At 41.6% G+C, this 24,039-nt stretch overlaps 1 protein-coding gene across 1 annotated transcript in view; it reads right to left on the bottom strand.

The window, feature by feature from the left end:
• Positions 1-24,039, bottom strand: part of DOCK5 (dedicator of cytokinesis 5) — a 215,655-nt gene that overhangs the window by 77,791 nt on the left and 113,825 nt on the right. Inside the window, exons 12-18 of the mRNA XM_082624873.1 lie at positions 20,834-20,976; positions 17,993-18,118; positions 13,423-13,547; positions 11,372-11,470; positions 9,770-9,842; positions 6,964-7,067; positions 5,817-6,000 (exon numbers count right to left, since the gene is read on the bottom strand). Of these exons, the coding sequence (XP_082480999.1) occupies positions 5,817-6,000; positions 6,964-7,067; positions 9,770-9,842; positions 11,372-11,470; positions 13,423-13,547; positions 17,993-18,118; positions 20,834-20,976 (854 nt within the window). The remainder of the gene's footprint in view (positions 1-5,816; positions 6,001-6,963; positions 7,068-9,769; positions 9,843-11,371; positions 11,471-13,422; positions 13,548-17,992; positions 18,119-20,833; positions 20,977-24,039) is intronic.

Below are 24,039 nucleotides of genomic sequence, written 5' to 3'. Positions count from 1 at the left end.
TGTATTCTGTTCATTAGAACAGTCAATTTGCTTCAGTGTATTTGTTTTACTGGCTTGCAGACTGTTTAGTCCCTGGGAAGCCTCCAAAGCCTAGAGACTTGCCACTGTCAACAGAATTAAGTCCCAATGCCAGTCACAGAAGGCAGTAAGGCCCCTCCTATGACCCTCTTGCCAGCCCATCGCAGTCAGACAGATCAACTCAATACTCCCCAAGCTACGGCATGCTCTGAAATCGCTCCCTGTCTTTGCATATGTCTTCCCTTTGTCTGAAATGCCCAGAAATACTTACAATACTATGTATTCAGTCAGCTGCTACTTCTACTTCAAGAGCCATCTCAAACATTATTCCCTCTGGGAAGACATACCCAATGGTTCTCTGCTATCTGCACTCCTTGTCCACATACATACACATTAGGGCAAATAATTAACAACACACTTGGTATCTCTTTGGCTCTTCCCATACATTGAAACATTTCAGGGAAGGAACCTTATTGCATTCCTTCTTATACTGCATCATAGCACTAGCCACCTAGTAGGTATTCAATACATGCTGGATCAAAGATTGAATAGATGGGGCTTCCCTGGTGGCGCAGTGGTTGAGAGTCCGCCTGCCGATGCAGGGGACACGGGTTCGTGCCCCAGTCTGGGAAGATCCCACATGCCGTGGAGCGGCTGGGCCCGTGAGCCATGGCCGCTGAGCCTGCACGTCCGGAGCCTGTGCTCCGCAACGGGAGAGGCCGCAACAGTGAGAGGCCCGTGTACCGCAAAAAAAAAAAAAAGATTGAATAGATGGATGGAAACAGAACCAGGAGTCCCAAGGAATCTGGTAGTGTACTCAAGACAATTCTTCACTTTCTTCATTCCTTAAGTAAGTACTTAATAATAGGCACTGTGCTAGGCCTATCCACTGGGCACTGTCCACCTCCATCTTCCCATCTCCTATTTTTGCCACGTGCTAGTCAACCGTACCGTTCCACTTGTTACCTCACTCCACGCGTGGCTGCCTAAGGAAAAGGATTTGGATACTTCATCATGCTGAAGAGTCACGCAGCAGATTTAAGAATCTGCAAGGAACCCACTAATCAGTCTAGAGGTTTACTCCCTAGAGATATTTGCATGCCCCATCACTGCTAATATTAGGAATAGATTTGGCATCTGGTGAATCATAAGGTCTTAGGGCAAGAAATGTGGTGACACGGTGTTACAGAAACAGCCCTAGACTCACCGTGTTTCTGGGATTCATACAGGTTGATGAATAGCTCTGGTTAATTTCATTTGACTGCTGTAGAGTATCTATCCCATCGTATGGATGTACCAGAATTTATCCATTCTACTGTCGATAAACAACCAGTTGGGTTGTGGTTTTGAGCTGTCACAAACAATTCTGCTGCAAACATTCTCATATGCCTATCCGGTATCAGCAGCATTTTCTGAGGTATAAAACTAGACTACATTTCTGGATTATCAAGAATGCCCACCTCTAACCATATTAGATACTATCTAAACATTATCCAAAGTTGTCCCAATTTACATCACCATCAGAAGTGTGTAAGAATTGGGACTTCCCTGGTGGTCCAGTGGTTAGGACTCTGCGCTTCCACTGCAGGGGGCACAGGTTTGATCCTTGGCTGGGGAACTAAGATCCCACATGCCTCGAGGCCAAAAAAAAAAAAAAGTATATAAGAATTCACACTACTCTGAATGATAATCCCCAAATTTAGGGTAGTGATTATCTTTGGGAAACGGTTAGGGACCATAACGTTTAAAAAAGAAAAGAATGACAAAGAAAAACCCTAAGTTTTAGAGTTACAAATATCTGTTTTCGGACCCAAGTCCAGCACTTAAGAGTTTCGGCAAAATATTTCAGCACCTCAGCTCGGCGCTCTGATCAGTAAAGTGAGGTTAATAACAAAAACATTGGTGTCTTCCCGTGCTAGGCTGTCGGTGGGTAAAATGAGATGTCTGTGAATCTGGCACAGGTCCACACCTGCAGAGACTCGACTCCTCTCTCCCTCTCCTCTATCCTCACCCTTCATATGGGCCCAGCAACAGAATGACCCCATATACATCAGTCTGTTCTAATTTTGAAATAATTCATAAAATAATGAAGGTGCCTACAGGCTTTGTTTGTAACAAAGTCCAGTGGCTTTTAACTTTGGAGTCTGAAAAGCCCTCCAAAGGCTAAGGAGAAACGCCTTTGGTCATGGCCTCCGAGTGAAAGGAGAACAGCTACCCTCCTCTTGATCAACAAATGCCCTCATAGAGTTGATGATTTATTCATGTTCCTCAGCTTCTTCTTTCTCAGAAGACATTGAATTGGTTCATTATCACTCCCATCAAATTAGAAGAAAGCAAACACACTTATTATCTGTCACTGGGAATGCGCCATTTTCTCTGATGCTCACGATGTCACCTCATCTTCCCCAAATCCGTCCCCTCTTCCTACCCCCATCCAGGTTGACAGCAGGTCACCCCGCTCTGGTTTAGATGAGTTTTCCTCTTTAAGTCTTTTTTGGGACAGGATATTCTTGGAGACTTTTTTTTTTAAAGTATGTTGAGTGTTTCTGAGATCTAAACACTAGGAACGGGATGACAACAAATGGAAGAGGACAGTTCTACCCGATGGAAGTTTCTGTGATGATGGGAATGTTGCAACCTGTGCTGTCCAGTAGGAAAGTCACCAGACACAGAAAACCACTGAGCACTTGAAATGGGGCGAATGCAACCAAGGAACTGCAGTCATACCTTCACTTGACTTTAATTAACTTAAATTTCGCAAGCTACATAAGGCGCGGGACAGCACAGGTTTGGAACGTTTAGAAGATGAGTGATGTTGGTATCAGCGCATCAAGTTGAGTACTGCTACCTGTCAATAAGCTTCCTAAAGTTTTGCCTGGGAGATAATAAACAATGTAACAATATGGTTATCTCTAACCATTATCTCTAATAAGTTAATTTTACAAACTTTTATTACTTGTTTTCTTCAAACCTAGTCTCTAGGACGGATAATCTACTAGATGTTTGGTAAATGCTGTCTCTTTCGAATATCCCTTTAGAGCCCCAAAAGTACATTGATGCTTTCTCTCATCTACCATCAGAGCTAAAAAAAAAAAAATTAACACTTTGACATTTCATAGTTAAAAATTTGGAAAATACCAGAAAGAATAAAGAAAATAAGAACTATCATCCAAACTTTGAGTAATTATTTTTAGCCTTTTTCTGTGTACATATAATAATGATGATGATGACAACAGTTAATACTCATGTAGTGTTTACAATGGGCTACACATTGTTGCTTTGCTTCTACTTATTTTAATTTACTTCATTCTTTGAAATAAATACTATCATTACTCCCATTTTAAAACTGAGGAAACCAAGTCACAGACAGATCAAGTGACTTGCCCAAGGTGAACCAGCTAGTAAGGGGCAGAGCTGGGATCTGAACCCAGGCAAAAGGTTCCAAATTATCCTCATAAATTTAAACAAAACCGGGATTATACTCTACATAGTGTTAACATTTTCCCATGTCTTTAACTGTTTTGAAATATATTTCACAGCTGTACATATTTTATCATTTAATAACATTATATACTTTAACCTGACCCCAACTATTGGACATTTGGACTCTTTGCACTGTTCCCCTATGATGAATCATAGGGAAACATCCTCATATATAAATCTTTGTGCACATCTCCCATTGTCTATTTAGGTTCAATTTCTAGGGGTCACAGTACTGGGTCAAAGGGTCTGAATACGTTTAAGATCTTTTTTTTTTTTTTTTGCGGTATGCGGGCCTCTCACTGTTGTGGCCTCTCCCGCTGGGGAGCACAGGCTCCGGATGCACAGGCTCAGCGGCCATGGCTCACGGGCCCAGCTGCTCCGCGGCATGTGGGATCTTCCCGGACCAGGGCACGAACCCCTGTCCCCTGCATCGGCAGGAGGACTCTCAACCACTGCACCACCAGGGAAGCCCCGTTTAAGATCTTTGATACACCTTGTAAATCATTTCCCATAAACATACTACTTAACCTCGTATCAGCAGTTTATTTATGTTTACTTTTTCCCTAACAAGGGTTATATCACTGATATAGTTTTCTTGTGGCTTCCATAAAGCTCAGAATGCCTTCTGGCTTAACTTTTAGTGTTTGTTTTTTCTTTCTTTTTTTTTTTTTTTTTTACTAATTAATAGACTTTATTATTTTTCTGAGCAGTTTTAGGTTCACAGAAAAACTAAGCCCGAAGAACAGAGAGTTACCGTATACCCCTTCAAGGCTCCAGGGTTTCCCCTATTATTAACATCCTGCATTACTGTGGTACCTTTGTTACAAATGATGAGGCAACACTGATAAAGATTATTAACTGAAGTCCCTCGTTTCAGTTAGGGGTCGCTCTGTGCAGTATATTCTGTGGCTTTTGACAAATGTATAATGACGTGCATCCATGTACCCGTTAGGGTATCATTCAGTATACAGTTTTACTGCCCTAAAAATCCCCCAGGCTCTGGCTATTCATCCCTCCCTCTCTCCCCGAGCCCTTTGTAACCACGGATCTTTTCATGTCTCCAGAGTTCTGCCTTTTCTCTAGCTTAATTTTTGGTGCCTGCTTTTACTTTCCCATATGTAACAGCTCTGACCCTCACACTGTTGAGTCTAATCAACTGTCCAAGTTGAAATACTATCCATATTCTCTACGCAGCCAAGATTCATCAAAATAAACGATACTGGGCTTCTCTGGTGGTGCAGTAGTTGGGAGTCCGCCTGCCGATGCAGGGGACACGGGTTTGTGCCCTGGTCCAGTAAGATCCCACATGCCACGGAGCGGCTGGGCCCGTGAGCCATGGTCGCTGAGCCTGCGTGTCCAGAGCCTGTGCTCCGCAACGGGAGAGGCCACAACGGTGAGAGGCCCACGTACCGCAAAAAAATAAAAATAAAAATAAACAATACTAACCCGTTCTAAAGATCAACCACAAGCTATCTGATCCTTGAGTGTACCTTAGATCTCAGCTGTTTTGTCTACCTTATCACTTCCCTAAGGCAGAGCCCCCAAATCTTCTCAGAGGTCAAAGAGACTAATCCTCCACATAGCACAGGGGACAAAGAATTTCTAAAGCAAGTCCCCAAAGCAGCTATATTCAGCAGGACTCCTTACAAATTACACAGGTTAAATGAATAAGAAGCTGTTATTGGCTATCAACTGTCATGATATACACAAGAGAAGTGAAAATTGCTATCAGATTTCATGAGGGGACAAAATGAAGCCGCATTTGAACTCTTCAGCTGATGTTATGGAAAATCTGACTGCTTGGGGAAAAAAATCGAGAAAGAGGACTCTATATGGGGGACAGATGGAATGCTAACAGGAAACCCTCCCTGCTCTTTGCCATACCTGCTTGGACAGGAGACTGATGCTCCTCTGCCAGTATCCTCCCCTTACTACCAACAGTTCTTGTTCTATACATGATACAGAGCACAGTATTAGAGTTCTTTGCTGCCTTGAAGGAAGGAAACATAAGACTTTCGCAATTCACAGCCTCTGTTAATGAATACGTTTATAGATTTTACCATATTTAAAAACCACCAAAATGCTTTTCATTCTAGTGGAAAGATAGACAAAGAAGCCACAGGAAGAGCTTTAGCTATCTAATCAGTACTACCCAGAACATCATGTGAAGAGCAGAGAGCAGAATCCAGATAGCCCAGGACCCTACCTCAGAAGACACACAGCCCCACAGCGTCCAGTCCCCTGAGGCTAACAAAGAAGCCTAGGAGGACCAAATAGAAAACTCATTCTGGTGTCACCGAGGTCAGCACACCTACCGTTCTGAGTGAGCTTTGTGGAGCAGATAAGGGTGGCAATCTGAAAGCTATCTTTTGTGTTATCCTTGTTTGGCGTAAAGTTGGCCGGGGTTTTGGATGCTTGGAGCTCCTTTTCTTCCATCTCCACTTTGGTTCCAGGCAGGGTCAGGTAGAATTTAGCATCTTCCATTTTCTTGTTGTCACCCTGCAAAGGAAGCACGTTAGGGACACCAGGTGGTGGACAAAATCTCTGATGTGCAAATAAAATAGTATCTACCATGAGCACAGTGTACTTCCAACCCGAGAAAGGAAGTTTTATCAAAGTAGATCCCTTCCAACTCCGAGATACTGTGATACTGTCCCAGAGTTTGAGTCCAGAAATAATTTCAACATTGAATGAAGACAGAATAAGTTATGAACTAGAAGTCAACACTCTAGTCTCTGCTCTACGTACATACATAAAGAATAAGGTTGGATTTCATTTTCTTGAACAGGTAAATGGTCACAATGATACTTCACTGGGTCCTCTGAGAAGAAACAGCTTGCCATGGCTTCCAACCCTATTTTTGAGCTCAGGGGCTGCTAAGGGAAATACACATCAAGTGGATTCATCTCAAAAAAGCTACCAACCGTGTGAAAAGCCTCCTGGATATTGTTGGACAAAGGAGATCTTCCCAACATCTGCTTTCTGCTCTAAAATCTCAGTGGAAGCGATAGCTCTGCAGCAGTTAGAGGGGAGAAGAAGGACACAACTGATAGGAGAGGAAGGGAGGCCACAGAACGGAGAAACGGTGCCTGGCTCATGCTGATACGAAAACCACATCCTACCACGTCCACCACACTCTAACCCAGCCCAACAGTGCAACTATCGATGCTCCACATAGGCTGACGCAAAGAGCAGAAGAACAGCCCTCGACTGTTCAACCTCCACAGACGCCATTTGCACGAGAGGGAGGGACCATCACTTAAAAGACTAAAGGGATGGGAGACCATGCAGCTGGTGTGACCATGGTCCTCTGGGGTTCTAGACTTGAAGGGGCAAACGCGTACAGCCCAAGAGAAGTTTCTGATAGTTATACACCTAAGTCTGAAAGGAGCTTTCAGAACCAATGTCAGAGGGAGTAAATATGTCCTTAGCCACTTTCTGAGCCTCTTTCTTTAGCATTACCTTATAAAGCACCAGATCATGCCGCCCGTCCTGCAGAGTGGTGCCGTCCGGGTTCATCAGCTTCACGAAGGCCACCCCGAAGGCTCGCTCTGATTTATCTCTGGCTGAAAAGACAGGAATACATGTCTGAACAGGGCAGAAAGATACCAGGGGGTGATGGCTATGAGAGCTGATGGCACATTTTGCTCTGGGGTTTGGTGTTCAATCGTGCTATCATTGGGCTTCCCTGGTGGCGCAGTGGTTGAGAGTCTGCCTGCCGATGCAGGGGATGCGGGTTCGTGCCCCGGTTTGGGAAGATCCCACATGCCGCAGAGCGGCTGGGCCCGTGAGCCATGGCCGCTGAGCCTGCACATCCAGAGCCTGTGCTCCACAACGGGAGAGGCCACAGCAGTGAGAGGCCCACGTACCGCAAAAAAAAAAAAAAAAATCCTGCTATAAACAATACAGTTGAGCAAGCCCCAAAAAGCCATATGTACTGTCCACGTCACAGACTCCTTGAAGGAAATAGTTCACTAACGGAAATCTTCTGGTGCCCCCAAGTATGCTCCTTCTCCGATATTTGTGAATGAATGACATCAGTATCGACTCGGTCATCCAAATCAGAACTGTGGGTGTTGACACTGACCCCACCCCCATGCCAACTCCGCGTCCTGAGCGCCTCTGGAGGCTGTGCCTTTTCTCTCCATCCCTGCTGTTCCCACCTGAGGCCAGGCCACCCTCACCTCTTCCCTGTATTCCCACAAGATCTTCATAACACATCTGTCTCCAGCTCTTCTCCACCCTTTGGGGATCTCCAAAATCAAATCTAGGGCTTCCCTGGTGGCGCAGTGGTTGAGAGTCCGCCTGCGATGCAGGGGACGCGGGTTCCTGCCCTGGTCCGGGAGGATCCCACATGCCGCGGAGCGGCTGGGCCCGTGAGCCATGGCCGCTGGGCCTGCGCGTCCGGAGCCTGTGCTCCGCAATGGGAGAGGCCACGGCAGTGAGAGGTCCGCGTACCGCAAAAAAAAAAAATCTAATCTAATCAAGTCAACTGCCCTGCTCCAAAACCTTCCCATGACCTATCTCACTACTGCTGTTCTAAGACAGACTCATTAAGTATTTTGTTGATTATCTTCCAAGGTTTATGATGCCATCTAAGATTTCTGTTCCTCTCTTCTTTCCAAGATAGTAGCCCTGGTGCCAGGAGAAGTGGATATGTGTGTCCTGTGGCATTTGGGGGAGGAGGGTCCGGCCTCCTGAGAAAGCAAAGGGCCTCTCTCCTGGTCTTCAGCGGTTGGCCTCTGAGCTCACCATGTCCCCTGCTTAAATGTCTACTGCTGGGGTGACTCATGGCCTGTTCTCACCACAGGCACACCTCTAAGGTCTGCTGTGCCTCATGTTACCCAGATTGGCTGAGCATAGGATTATACTACAGTTTGTTCATCTGTTCTCCTATTGACGGCCAATTTGGGGGTACCGTGACTAAAGCTGTTATAAATATATACGAAATCACGATCACCAACACCACCCATATAGCATGCTTTAATGGCTCCTCCATAACAGACTTCAAAAGAACCTTCATCTTTCATGATCTGGCTCTAGCCTGTCTGGAATCAGACCACTGACATGTCAATCCAGAAACTTACTAGCCCTGTGACCTTGGGCACATACCTAACATCTCTGTGCCTCAGTTTCTTTACATATAAATGTGGATTAAAATGTGTATGGGTCTTATTGATTCCTGTAGATACTAAACAAGATGGTGTATAAGAGTTTCACAAAGTGTCTGGTACAAACTAAGAGCTTGATCAATGCTAGCTTAGTATGACGGAGAACTGTACGAAATTGCTGATAATTGACTATTTGCTGATACTTGACTATCTGATACTGACCTACAAAAATGGCAATTTCAGATGGTTCCATCTAATATCATGATGGCTCCCACATTAGCCCTACCGAGCTCACTTTGCTTTTCAAACACATTTCTCCACCAGCACCCTTCACTGGGCTAACTTCTGCTCACCTTCAAGTCTCAGCTAGGATGTAGGAAACCTTATGCAGAAATCCCCAGGCAGGGTTAGGTGCTGTGCTTACTCCCTGATGTTTGCTGCTGTAACACGTATCATGTTGATCTGAACTTCATCACCTGTTTTCTTGCTCCTCTTCCTAACTAGACCACAGAGACTTTGCAGAGCAGTGACTGTGTCCTATTTGCTGTTATCTACCCAGGGCCTGGCCTGCAGTCTGGTAGGTAGATGGCATTCAGAAAATTCAGTTTGGGAGGAAGGACTGCATTTTTATGCAGTGCTGAATGAGAACAACACTTCCAGAAATGTTATGATCAATCTGAAAATAATCAATATTCTCCTCTGTTCACACCTTAGGAAAGTCAACTCATAAACTGTGATCTAAGACTTGAAACAGTTCTTTCATGAAAAAAAAAATTGGGGAAACAACAGATTGAACAGTTTTCTTGCTTCAGGATTTCTCAGCAATGTGGCAACATACACGGTGGATGTCTAAGAGGGAGACATAATATACAAGTACTTTCTATCCCTATTCAACTGGGAAACACTTTTTGTCAGACAGCATCTATTAGCATTGTAGAACCTTACTATTCATAGAGCACATTTCAGGGAAATTCTGATACACAACGATAAACACAGATCTTGGAAGCCTAGAAAAATTCATTTTAAGATTTCCTTAGCTTCACTGGATCTTGGAATAAAGATGCCAAGTATCTCATTCTACAGACCCACAAAAGCACCGTCAAGCAAGAGTAAACACTGTTTTGATTGAAATATGTCGTAGACCTCCTAATACTCACATTCCTGAGATGACCGGTGTCGGAAGGTAAATCTTATATGGCAGCGAGCAACTTCTTCTATAGCAATGGATACCTGCACGATAAAAAGGAATATCAATACAGTCCCCTGCACTCATAGTTCATTTTATAAAATGAGGCACATTTTAGTATCTGATCACAGGAGTAATTCCTATAGAGTTAGATTTGGTGTAGGGTTTCATTCAAAGGAGATTTAGCTATTTTTCAAAACCAAAAGAATCTCAAGAGAAGATCATCTTTGCTGTTTATCATAGATTCTGAAAATGGAGATATTACAAATTTCTAGTGCTTTCTCAAGTGTGAAGCAGGAGATACTTCAGGGGGAAAAGACCAGTACTTTCAGGTCTGTGTGCAAGACTGCAAGGTGTACATGGATATGTTAATAGTTAGGGCCTGTAATAGAAGGAAAAGATAAAATACTGGGGACAAGGAAGCTTTTTTTTTTTTTTTTTTTTGCTGCTTACATATACAGAAGAGACAGGGGAAAGAGGCATGGAGCAATGTACAGAGCAGAGAATTTGTAGCAAGTAGTTAAATAAATTATGGCATGATTATATAATGGAATATTATGCAAGTATCTAAAAATATACTTCTGAAGGCTTTTTAATGCCTCAAGAGAGTTTGAAAAGGCACAATATAAATTTGTATGAATGGCATGATCCAAAACCTATGAAGTATATAAAATTGTGGAAAATGGTTACTTCTGAATTAAGATATTAGTACAACTTTTTTTTGTTTGTTTTTTTTAGTTTTCTATGGAGAGCTCATAAAACTTTGACAATCAGAAAAAGCCGATGTGGATAAAGAACAAGGTCCTACTGTATACTGTATATACAGGGAACTCTATTCAATATCCTGAAGTCAACCATAATGGAAAAGAATATAAAAAAATGTATAGATATGTATAACTGAATCACTTTGCTATACAGTAGAAATTAACACAACATTGTAAATCAACTATACTTCAGTAAAAAACCAGAACAACAAAAAAGGAAAGAGTTGATGGAGTCTGGGGCTCAGAAGAAGTGGAATCCAGCTTAGGCTCTGACACGAGCAGCTAGAGGAACTTGGTCACTTCACTTCTCTGAGCGTCAGTTATGTCATCAGAAAATGGGCTACTGCAACTCGGACCGTTTGTCGCAGAGCTACTGTGAGGCTCACACGAGTGGACTGATCTCAAGAGCACTTTGGGATCTGTAAGACACATATTTAAATTGAAAAGAAGCCCAGCTAACTTGGTTAGAGGCCAAGAAGGAAAGAAATGTTAGGAAACTGCTTGCAGAGTGTGAAAATTTCCATTTGGTTCTGGACCATCTTGGCAGCCTCTTACATCGTTACAACATCAAGTTTCTCTCTTCCAATTTCAACACGTTTACGAACGAGAATGTTACTTAAGATTTCTGAAGTTTACGAAAGAGAAACGAGCTTCTGCAGAGCTACGATGATCAATTCATTTCTGATTGCACACCACAGGCAACCTATCTAAAACTTCAGGATAAAGGAGGAGCGATTTGTGGGTAAAAGAAGAAAGGAATCTAAACGAGGTTTCATATATGATAGGGGTTACTAATGACACATTCTCACCTTGACAGTCTCATACCAACAGGGCTGCTTGACCTGGTAATAGACCACTGATTTGTACTCGGAAATGCCTTCGTATCCAGCACCAGGATGAATTGCTTTCTTCGGATGGAAAGAAAAAATTAGGAGGGGGCAGTAATATCTAGAACACTAAGGGTATTCCACATGGCCAGCACGTGCCTTAAACTGGCATACATAAGCTGATTACATCTGGGGGTGAACAGTAGAGTGAGAATGAGTTTCCAAGAAAATATGGTGTATATAGATATATGTACAATGGAACACTACTCAGCTATAAAAAAAAGAATGAAATAATGCCATTTGTAGCAACATGGATGGACCTAGAGATTACCATACTAAGTGAAGTAAGTCAGACAGAGAAAGACAAATATCATATGATATCATTTGTATGTGGAATCTTAAAGAAAATGACACAAATGAACAAAACATTCCTATTTACAAAACAGAAACAGACTCACAGACATAGAAAACAAACTTATGGTTACCAAAGGGGAAAGGTAGTGGGGAGGGATAATTAGGAAGTTGGCATTGACATATACACACTACTGTATATAAAATAGATACACAACAAGGACCTACTGTACAGCACAGGGAACTCTACTCAATATTTTTTAATGAGTTATATGGGAGAAGAATCTGAAAAATAATATAGATAGATAGATGGATGGATAACGGAACCACCTTGTTGTACACCTGAAACTAACACAACATTGTAAATCAACTACACTTCAATAAAAAAAAGAATTTAAAAAAAGAACGAGTTTCTAGCCCTTTGAGGGTCCAAGTGTCTCAATGGGAAGTAGCTAAGGCACCCAGCACAAGCTTAACCTTCCTCTTTGCTGGAACTTTTCTTCTCTCTTCCATCCCAGCCATACACTGTCCTTTCTTTCTTTCTTCTTTCCTATCTCAGGGAAGAGGCCTAGAGAGGGTGACCGGGAGCTCCAGCATGTGTGCAGACACACTGCTGTGTGAGGTCCTGTCTATACTCTGCTTTAAGGACCTGGTGTAGGTGTGGCATGTTCACTAGAACTTAGGGTTGTGTCTCTTCCTAGAAATGAACCACTTAGTTCAGTAGCATCAGGCCTCCATGGGGGCACTTCCAGGCTAGTTAGCAGAGCCATGAAGATGTGTACTTGAACTCCTGGGGCAAAAGGACTCTCTCTACAGCACAAAGAAATCACTCCCGTACCATGGCCCACAGCATTCTGCTTATCCCTCTATGCAGAAGACAACTTAGTCAACTGATTCCTTGGAAGATGATCGTATCTGTGGGAAAGTGCAGGGGTTGTGTACTCAGCGGTGCCCCCACCATGAGGGACTCAGTGAATGGAGTGCATTCCGAAGCAGGTAACTATGGCTCATACAAGAGGAGCCAGATGTCAGCTGGGACGATGAAAGACTCCCCCTGCCTCTCCTTCTCCTTGATGTCAGAATGAAGAGTCACTTCTGTTGGAGGAACAGTGGACCGGAAGGCAGGACACCTCTGTCTGTTCCCAGTGCCACCACTAAGTCCTGTGCTTCCCCGAGAAAACAGCTTATCCTTTCAGGGCTGCAGTTTCCTGATTCCTAAAACTAAAGAGCGTGGTAGTTGACCTCGAACCAAGAGCCTTTCTGGTGTAACAGCTCTAACAGGCACATCTCCGCTGGCTTAGCTTACCCAGGGGGAGGGCGTGTGCCCTCCACATGACCAGGGCAGGAATGCCACTCCATGCCAGCACCAGAGGACCTTATCAGTCTTGAAAGTGGCTAAATAACTTGAAAATGATACAGAATCTCTGCATCGGAAGTGTACACCTGAAATCCCTGGTGGCTTAAGGTCTTTCTCAGCACAGGAGAAATCATGAAAATAAGAGTCTACATGAATTTATTACTACAATTGGTGACTGCGAATCACAAATTGAACAGACTTCCTACTTTTTCCTTGTGAAACACCAAATGTACTCTACAGTGGAGAACAATTAACATCATGCCCCAAGTCCTGTGGTTGTAAAGGAGCATGTGATGGCAGCAGGACTGCTGGGGACACCACGTACCTCCAAGAGCCCGCCCTCCTCATCATACACAGACATGGTCACCTCCACGTTCTTCGGTGTCTTCTTTTTCCCTTTGTCAAACTCCCCATGGATCAGGGTAACGTAAATATCATTCCGAACATCTCCTGCAACACGACAACCCAGACTGTGAGTGGTGCTCTGTGGAGCCATTTTTAAATGTCAGGATGTAATAAGATGCAAATTATAAGTAAAATATAAAATGTTCTGACTTGGTAATAAACTATTCATACAGCAGAAGTTTCTATGCGTATTGTTCCCTGTAGCTTACCTCATGCTACCTCTCTATATATACCACAGTGTCTTTGGAGTACAGTTTAGTGTCTATCAGCAGATGAATGGATAAAGAAGATGTGGTGTGTATACACACACACACATACACACACACACACACACACACACACACACAATGGAATACTACTCAGCCAGAAAAAACAGAATAAAATTTTGCCATTTGCACCGACATGGATGGACTCGGAGGGTATTGGTGAAATAAGCCAGACAGAGAGAGACAAATACTGTATATCACTTGTATGTAGAATCTAAAAATTGAAATAAACTAGTGAATATAACAAAAAAGACACAGCCTCACAGATATAGAGAAAAGCTAGTGGTTACCAGTGGGCAGAGGGAAGAGGGGAGGGGCAAGACAGGGGTAGGGGAGGAAGAGGTACAAACAACTATGTATAAAATAAGCTACAAGGATATACTGTACAGCACAGGGACTATAGCCAATATTTTATATTAACTATAAATGGAATATAACCTGTAAAAATTGTGAATCACTGTTGTACACATGAAACTTACCTAAGATTGTACATTAACTATATTGCAATAAAAAAACATGAGCAATGATTGATCCATAGGGATATTCACTGTGATATTGTTTGTAAATGTGAAAACTTGGAATCGTCCTCAATTTCCAACCACAGAAACAGTTGAATAAATTATGGTACAATAAAATGAAATAATATTGATTTACTCACTTAAAAAATGGACTGAGCACCTACTCTGTACCAAGCACTGTGCTAGGTGTTTGGGAAACGACAGGAAGCCATGAACCAGCCTTGCTCTCATGCAGCTGTAAGTCTGGTGGGCAAGCGAAGCATTCTCAGACAATCACCTGATGAAATGCATCATTACAAAAGAAGGGAAAGGCCAGGCTCGGTGAAAGCATCACACTAAGTCCCAACCTTGTTTGGAAGGTGTGGGAATCTCTCCTTTGAGCTGATATTGGAGGCGTGGGAGGAAGAGGGAGAGAGAATAGCATGTGCAAAGGCCCGGAGGTAGTAGATACATGATGGAAGTCTTCAAGTGAGGGGAAAGCTGTGGTGAGATGAGGCTAGAGACAGACATAAGACAAGTCTCCCTGAGGCCTCCAGGCCAAGTGGAGAATTTGTACCTTCATCCTAAATATAAACAGAAGTCATGTTTTCAGCAAGGAGGGAGTGGGACGAAATCAGATAGGCATTTATAAAAGATCATTCATGCTACAGTGTGGAGAATGAGGTAGAAAGAGCAGAAACAGGAAAACCCATTAGGAAGCACGGGCACTTGTCCAGGGAATTGATGACGGCAGCTACAAGTTGGGTAGCGGTAACAGGATGGAGAGAACGGGGTGGCATTGAGCGGCCTTTGAAAGGGAAAACTGGCAGGTCTCCTCCATTAATTTTGTGTGAGATGTAAAGGAAAGGAGTGTCAAGGGTGATCTTCAGGCTTCGTGTTTGTGCAGCTGGATGGATGAGGGGCTGTTCTCTTAGATAAAACACAACGGAAGAGTCAGGTCTAGATGCCCAGGATGACAAGTTCCAAATGCGGATTTTGAGTAAGAAATAAACAAGGAGAAGAGTGATCCAATGGGAAGAGGACCCACTCAAGTCCTGAGGCAGGAGGCAGTTGGATGGATGGTTGTGGAGTTTAAAGGAAGGGTCTTGAGCCTAGAGATTTGGATTTGGAGGTAACTAACACACAGAAGCAAAATGAGTGGATGAGATCACCAAGGAGGGAACAGAGGGGAGAAGGAAAGGGGTCCTGTTACAGATTGAGTTGCGCCCCTCCCCCCAAATTCATATGCTAAAGAGGTGAATAAGGTAAAATGAGGTCATATGGCGGGTCCTAATCCAATATGATTCGTGTCCTTATAAGAAAAGATTGGGACACAGACACACACAGACTGAGGGGTGACGGTGTGAGGACACAGTGAGAAGGGGGCCACCTGCAAACCAAGGAGAGAGGATACAGAAGAAACAACCCTACAGATACACTGATCTTGGACTTCTGGCGTCCGGAACTGTGAGAAAACAAACTTCTGTCGTTTAAGCCACACGGCCCGTAGTATTTTGTTAGGGTAGCTCAAGCAAACTAAGACAGGGCATAAGGACCAAAGACTGAGGAACTCCAACATTTAAAGGTGAGGTCGAAGATGCTCAGGTGGCAAAGGATTCCTGGGAGAGGCCTCAGGGGGATGGAGAAACAGAGGAGTGTGTGGGATCACAGACAGCGAGGGGGAACATTTCACGGAGGGAGTGGTCAACCTGGGCACATAATGGCCCGAGGCGACCATTACGCTAAAAATATCCAGTGGACTTGGTGACACTGTAAATCTTTGGTGACTAGTGACAGCCATCCCAGACAGGATAGAGGGAGACTGGCAGGTGAGGAAACAGAGAGTATATAATCTCTTCCAAGAATTTAGCTGTAGGAGAAAGTGCAGGAGAGGGAGGCGTTTAAGATGAATCTGCAGCCTGCTTAAATGATGATGAGAGGAGCCCAGCTGAGGGATGTTAGCCCAGATCTTATATTCCTCAAACCTGGCCAATTACCAGAATCCCCCGCAGAGCCCTGGTCATACAAACTGCATCAGAGTCTGGAAAAATCTGGGAATCGGTATCTTCATATTTTCCAGGTAATCCTGAGTGGCTGAACCAAAGACTAGCATATTTGGGAACCATCATCCGAGATGATGTTTAAAGTCTGTTATAGTCCTGGAAGTTTATGAACCAATACTATTGAATAGAAAGAATCTTTCCAAGCCAGATTTCCAAGATAAATGCCCTTTGTCCAAAAGATAAACTTCTCTATTTTAGTTTTTCAGATTTCGGTCTTGCTGTAGCAATAAAACTGCCTTCAGTTATAGGAAGAGTATCAATACTTAATTTATAAACAACAAGAAGACAAAACATTTTCCTAGAGTGTTGATGAATATGTATTAGGGTGAAATGGCCCTGGAAGGGATGAAATAAGCAGATGAAAAACTACTTTTTTTAAGAAAATGATAATCTGAATTTTAGAACTCTTTCATTCATTCATTCCACAAATATACTTTTAATACCCACCATGTACAGAAATGTGTGAGGCATCAAATTATTACTGCTCCTTAATTTCCCAAAGGAGGAACAAGATCTTGTATTAGTTTAAAAGAACCTGAATTTTTATGCAGTAGATAAACAGCTTGGTTTTCGAGAATGTTCCTAACATGCCAAAGATTGTTTAGTCATATATTCTTTCTTCCTATCTATCAAATATACAACATACTTATATTTTAATAGTTATAACACATATATTTTATATAATACACATGTATAAGGTTCCTCGAGGGGATGATTTCCTTTTACCACTATAACAATCAAGAAAGTAAATGGGGGCTTCCCTGGTAGCGCAGTGGTTAGGAATCCGCCTGCCAATGCAAGGGACACGGGTTCGATCCCCGGTCCTGGAAGATCCCACATGCTGTGGAGCAACTAAGCCTGTGCGCCACAACTACTGAGCCTGCGCTGTAGAGCCCATGCTCTGCAGCAAGTGTAGCCACCGCAATGAGAAGCCCGCACACCGCAACGAACAGTAGCCCCCGCTGGCAGCAACTAGAGAAAGCCCGTGCGCAGCAACGAAGACCCAACGCAGCCAAAAATAAATAAATAAAATAAATTTATTTAAAAAAAAAAGAAAGTAAATGGGTTAAATCAGTGAATTCACAAGAACACATATGCAGATTACCAACACGTGGTGCCAAAAAAAGATGAAACTAAAGTAGGAAACTGCAGAACGTTTACATTCTTGTCACCACAAGTATGGGGAGAGCTGAGAACATAGTTGGAGCTTAAGACACTGGAGCAGAAGGTCCAGTTGAGTCTGAGCTGAGTGGGCACCTCGCTGGAATTTCCGGGCAAGGAGCTCACGGTGCTGGTGATGTCATCATGAGAAGAGGTACGTGCAGAAGAAGCAAATTATTCTCGGGACAGAGAACCTGTGCTATTTAGCGCTACTTAATGGATAGTCTAGGAAGTATTTCAGAGGGGCTTGTGCAGAACATAAAGGAAGAGAAAGCAAAGAGAAATTTCTGAGTACATTTAAAAGCGTTCTCTTGGGCTTGCACACTGGGGAGTTTTCTAAGGCACTGCAACCCCGTCTCTATCTCCCACTGTCTCGACATCACTGAATGCAAATAATGAAATCTTATGGATCCATGTTGCCTCAAGAGTCCCATTAGAAGTGATGGCTGCATGGAACAAAGTCCTAGAGGATGCAGAACAGGTGAACCAAGCAAAGTGTTTACCTGGAAGGATTATTTCAGGAAAGCCCATTTTCCGGGCGATTGCTGTGGATCTATCCACCAAGTGTGAGAAGTTTTTCTGAACCTGTGTGAGGTCCCCCGGCAGGAGCTTCAAGGACACCCAAAGTCCTATAAAGGAAGAAAAGATAAACCTTTAACTCTTTGTTATGATCCATATAATAAACACACACAAACGATGAGAAAAATATATGTGTGGTATTGATACAAAAACACATTATTATAAAGATGTAAGTTCTCCCCTAGTTAACGTAGAATTTTAATGATACTCCCAACAAAATCACAGTAAGATTTCTTTGAGAATTTGACAGAAATGTGAATGGATGTTTACTTTGGGGAAAAAAAAAACAAAGATAATCCCTCTCAGATATCAAAATACTGTAAAGTTATAGTAATGAGGGATAGTAGTAGTAGAAAAGATATATAAATCAATGGAAACAATGAAATCAAGTACTATTATATACAGCAATTAAACACATAGCAAAAGAGACAGAACAAATCATGAAAAATGGAACAATTCTATAAACGTGCTGGGATAATTTTCTAGCTACTTAGAATCAATCTAACCTCTCACGACACATTTTCACTAAAATAAATTCCTAATATAAAAGAAAAGTCAACAGAAAAAAGACAGGAAATTAAAGGAAAAAATAAGTGTATCACTATCAAATCTCTGAGTACGAACCATTTTTCTAAGTAGAGAAACAAATGAAGAAATCACAAAAGCATAAGAATTATCTATACAAACGGAAATTTTGATATTCATAAAAAGTAAAAGGTATACTTCATAAACCACATACTACATATGCCTATAAAAGGCATGGTGAAATACTTATAAGAAATTAGGAATTCATACTCATTAGAAGAAGAACATTCAGATCCTCACAAATAAACAGAACATGAATATACAATTCACAAAGAAGTACAAAAAGTTTATAAATATTTGGCAAACCAGAAATTGAAAAGTATGTGTCCTAAGTAAGACAAACTGTTATCTTCATTACACAAAGAGTTCACAAAAACTTTAGAAAGGAAGGAAAACTTTAGAAAACTCCTAAATATCAATACATATGAAGGCCAGATAGTTCACTGTCACATAGTTTTAAAAAATGCTACGGTGGTCTACTTTTCACCTTTCAAACAGGTAAAGATTTTTAAACATCAGTTTGCAAAGTGGGCATATGGTAATTAGTGCCCACAGGAAGAAACCTATGGGAAGTATTCTGGCAATATGTACATCTCCGGGTTTAAGCTCATTCCTATCATTTGGCCCAGAAATCCTACTTCCGGGAATTTTCTTGGGGAGGCAGTCCTAAATATGGAAAAAGATTCACGTATAAATATAGTGACAGCAGGGCTTCCCTGGTGGCGCAGTGGTTGAGAGTCCGCCTGCCAATGCAGGGGGCGCGGGTTTGTGCCCTGGTCCGGGAAGATCCCACATGCCGCGGGGCGGCTGGGCCCGTGAGCCATGGCCGCTGAGCCTGTGCGTCCGGAGCCTGTGCTCTGCAACAGGAGAGGCCACAGCAGTGAGAGGCCCATGTACCGCAAAAAAAAAAAAAAAAAAAAAGTCAGCAGTTATTTAAATTTATAAAGGCAGCAAAATAGAAAGCATTTAAGTGTTTACCTAGGGATTCCATGCTCAAAAAAAAAAAAAAAAAATCCCAAGCAATGGAATATTACACTGCCACAAAAAATATTTATGAAGAGCATGAAAACATTTGAAAAGTATATTGCTAAGAAGGAGGAGAAGAAATGGTATTCTTTTTTCAGTTTTGTTAAAAAAATTGTACATACACAGCAATCTATTTAGTGTAAGGGTTTTCCACTCTAACAAATTATATCCTTAGGTTAGGAGTTCCAAAACAACAGAAATACATTTAGTTATTTATTTTCAGATTCTATGATTTCTCACATGTATTTACTACTCAGGATAACTATGAACACATGGAAAATTAAATATGCTGAAAATGTTTCCTAATTGCTTCCACTTCAGAAGACAATTACAGGGTGGTAAAAAAAAAATTGACTCAGTCTTCAAAATTATCCCCAAATCATCACCATCTGAATTTTAGATTTTAAACTATTTTCCCTTATTATTTGAGTTAAAAATGCAGTTTCAATAAGCAGAACTCCTCTGAGTTAAAACTATGTCAACAAAATGATATATGGAGGTACTAAAAACAACTAAAAATGTTGTGCTAGGTAGCCCATTCGTTTATATTAATACATATTCATCTGCATTACTTTGGTCTCCTTCCTCTCAATTTTAGGAAACGTATTGGGAGAAACATATTCAGAGAGTGGAACATAATTATCCTCAAAACTCTTTTTCTTAACTAATGAGAACCTACTGTAGCGCAAGGGACTGTACTCAATGCTCTGTGGTGACCTAAATGGGAAGGAAATCCAAAAAAAGAGGGGATCTATGTATACGTATAACTGATTCACTTTGCTGTACAGCAGAAACTAACACAAAGTTGTGAAGCAACTATACTCCAATAAAAATTAATTTAAAAAATTAAAAAAAAACTTTTTTCTTTGTGCCTTGACCTGTGGAAACAACACGGGGATCACAGGTCAGACAAAAGTGAGGAAAGACTCATGGGATGAGAATCTGTTCTATAGAATTTACAAAATACAGCTGTGATCCAACTCTCTTAAGCCTTAACTGCCTTTAGACGGAAACTGAGGTGGGCAGTCCCCAGCAGGGTCTGTTTTATATCAGAGAAAGATAGTGAAAGGGCCAGAGTCCAAGGACTCACTCTGAGCGCCACCCCTGCACCCCTGCCAGCGTCCCCTCCCAGCTCAGTACATAGGGCTGTGTACCTTGTCCTTTGTGATTCACTTCCTTGGCTGCTATCACTTTATTCAAGACTGAAGTGAGTGGTTCATTCTCCCCAATCACATGGGATGTTATCAGGGGTGACATGATTAGCTGCCTCTGCCGGATATAGGTTTCCATGGCAATTCTAGGAAAGTCAGAAATGATTGGTAAGGAAAAAAGAGGAAGTCTCTGCAGCACAGCCTCAGATAGTGGTGGGTCCCATGCGCGTCATTTGGAAATATAAACAGTAAAGGAACCTAACTACAGGATACTTTCCATCTTTATTTTCCCACCGGGGGCCTATCTTAGACACCGAATTCATCTTGAAATGACCTGGGGGAGTGAGGGGAAAAATAAACCCCAAGAACACACAAAACCAACGGTCAAATGTTAACAACTAAAACCAGGGGCAATGCTTGATGCACTTCGTAAGGTGGGAGAGGCTGCGGGACTGGAATGGTAGATGGACGGAGGAAGGGGCAGGAAGACCCAGCCTCCAGTTCTCGCTCTACTTGCCAAGTGAGCTCTGCTAGAGTCTCCCCTCTAGGCCTCAGTTTCCTCATCTGTAAGGAATGGGCCAGGATCACATGCCTTGAAGGCCCACATCTAGTGACAATACTCAATGTACAAGAGTGGTAGGTACGCAGCGGCTTCGGGATGGTGTTCGTAGAACCCCACGTGATGAAGGACTATGTTTAGGCTTGCAATGGCACAGCCACTAGCAAACAAGAGCCACTTTAAAGATCACATCAGGCTGAGGCTCGTACAGGGGGATCAAAGAGCCAAACACAGCCCCCATTCTATGGAAAGCACAAGCGCTATCAATAACTACACATCAGCCTGGTGCGGGACAACGGTGGCCAGTCTTCTCTGCTGTGGTTTTGTTCTCTTGCCCACGACACACAGGCCAGCTTTCTCTACAGGGTTCAGATCTGTACCCTGACAATAGGGGGGAAGTATTCTGCAATATGTTCCTGAAAAGTGGGATTGTGACAGTCTGAGTTGTTTTCAAATGACTCCCTCTTAGACTAGCAGGATACACACATAAAACTCTCCCAATATAATAATCGCTACAAAGCTTTCAAGGTAAGTTATGAAAGCATTTGCCATAAATCTTAGGAGTTCAATGCCAGAGGCTGTGATTTGCATCATGAAAGCTGTGCAGTGGCTGTTGGCCACACAGTGAGTGGTAATCAAATTAGGGCTGGGCTCCTTGGAGACTCAAAGCTTGTATTATTATACGGTGGAGACAGTCTGAAAGCTCACTGTTTCAGCACGGCTGCTAGGTAAGAGCTGGTTCAGGAAGTAAGCGGGGAGGCAAGTAACCAAAGAAGAAACCCACCTGAGAAAGTGAGACAAATACAGAGAAACACATTTGAGATAACTCATACCCATAATGTGGCTATTTTATATATATTTATAATATTATTTGTATGGAATAGAATAAATTTCATATCCATGAATGCTGCCTCGATAATTCATATATATTGAAACATATATAATATTATATATATTATTATACAATATTTCATATAACTCCCACATCTGTGAGTGCTGCTCCTAGTACATATATACATATAAAATATACATATATTATACATATATACATAGGACATAATTATAATATATGTATATATAATACAAACATTCATGGATATGAAAATTATTTATATTTATCACAAGTATATTTTATGTATTTATATATTCATATTTATGCTATGTATTTTATTTATTATATTTACATAAGATATTGTAATATAGTTGGTTTAATATATGAAATCATTTAATTTAATGCATTAATATAAAATTATATATTTAATATATTATATGTATTAATTTAATATATCACACTTATTTAATATACTTAAATATACATATTTACATTGGGAACATTTTCAAATTCATGAATTTGAAAGTTGTGTCATAATTCACACTAGCACTAAGCTACATAAAATATTTACCTCACCATATTCTTGGAGGGTCAGTGTTATAGGTGGTAGAATACTAGATAAGTACTTTTTTTTTTTTTTTTTTCTATACGCAGGCCTCTCACTGCTGTGGCCTCTCCCGTTGCGGAGCCCAGGCTCCAGACGCGCAGGCTCAGTGGCCATGGCTCACGGGCCCAGCCGCTCCGCGGCATGTGGGATCTTCCCGGACCGGGGCACGAACCCATGTCCCCTGCATCGGCAGGCGGACTCTCAACCACTGTGCCACCAGGGCAGCCCCGATAAGTACATATTTTAAAAATTATTAATAGCAGCTTCTGGATGAGAAGGAAAGCACTACTTAGCACAAACTATTTATACTATTTTATTTAGAAACTTATCCAAAAGTGCTGGACTTTAAAATGCAAGATAAGGATTTTTATATTTTAAATAAAATTACATATAATACCTATTTATTGTAGTAAGAATAGTAAGCAGTTAAACCAAAAGAGGGGCAAAATCACCTAGAGTTACACCAACGGAAATAATCACTGTTAATTATGGAGTACATTCTTCTTTGAAATTTCTAAATTTTAAGGGTTTTAATGCATTGTAACAATTTATATTCTTATAAGTAGTATTTATACCCACTGAACGCTGGATAGCATATATTTTTAAAACTTCGTCAACCCCAAAACTAAACCTCATTGTTTCATTTGCCTTTCATTGATTCTCAATGAATTTATAGGCCATTTCTTTGCATGTGTGTTTCCTTCTTACTTCCTTATGAACTAGTATTAATTCCTTATCATTTAGAAATATTTATTCTTTTTCACAGACATTGCAAAGATTTTATTAAATTTTTTCTATGTGTAAGTTGTCTAAAATTTCTGTGTGGCTAAACCTATCAATTTTTCTTCTTTAGGTGAATCTTTGGTGTCTGACTCAGAAAGGCCTCCCACACATCACATCGTATAAAATTTTTGTTTCCCTATAGTACTTTAAGATTTTTGGCTCTTACATTTATATATATTATCATCTGGAATTTACAGTGGCATAAGGTGGGAGATGAGGATCTTACTGATGTTTCTTAAATGGTTAGCTAATTTTCTCAAACACTATCTTTTGCAGAGTTTATCTTTCTCCACTGATTTTAAAATTAATATTTTAAAATAATTAAAAAAATATATAACCATATTAGTTATTACTAATAAAATCACATATTAACTCAAATATCCTTGGGCTGGCTTCTGGAATTCTCGGTTTGTCATATTGATCTGTTG

This window comes from Mesoplodon mirus, assembly GCF_964341445.2.
Source record: "Mesoplodon mirus genome assembly, chromosome: 1".
NCBI lineage: Eukaryota > Metazoa > Chordata > Mammalia > Artiodactyla > Ziphiidae > Mesoplodon > Mesoplodon mirus.
The sequence above is the reverse complement of the archived record's forward strand: the minus strand, read 5'-3'. Positions and strand labels throughout refer to the sequence as shown.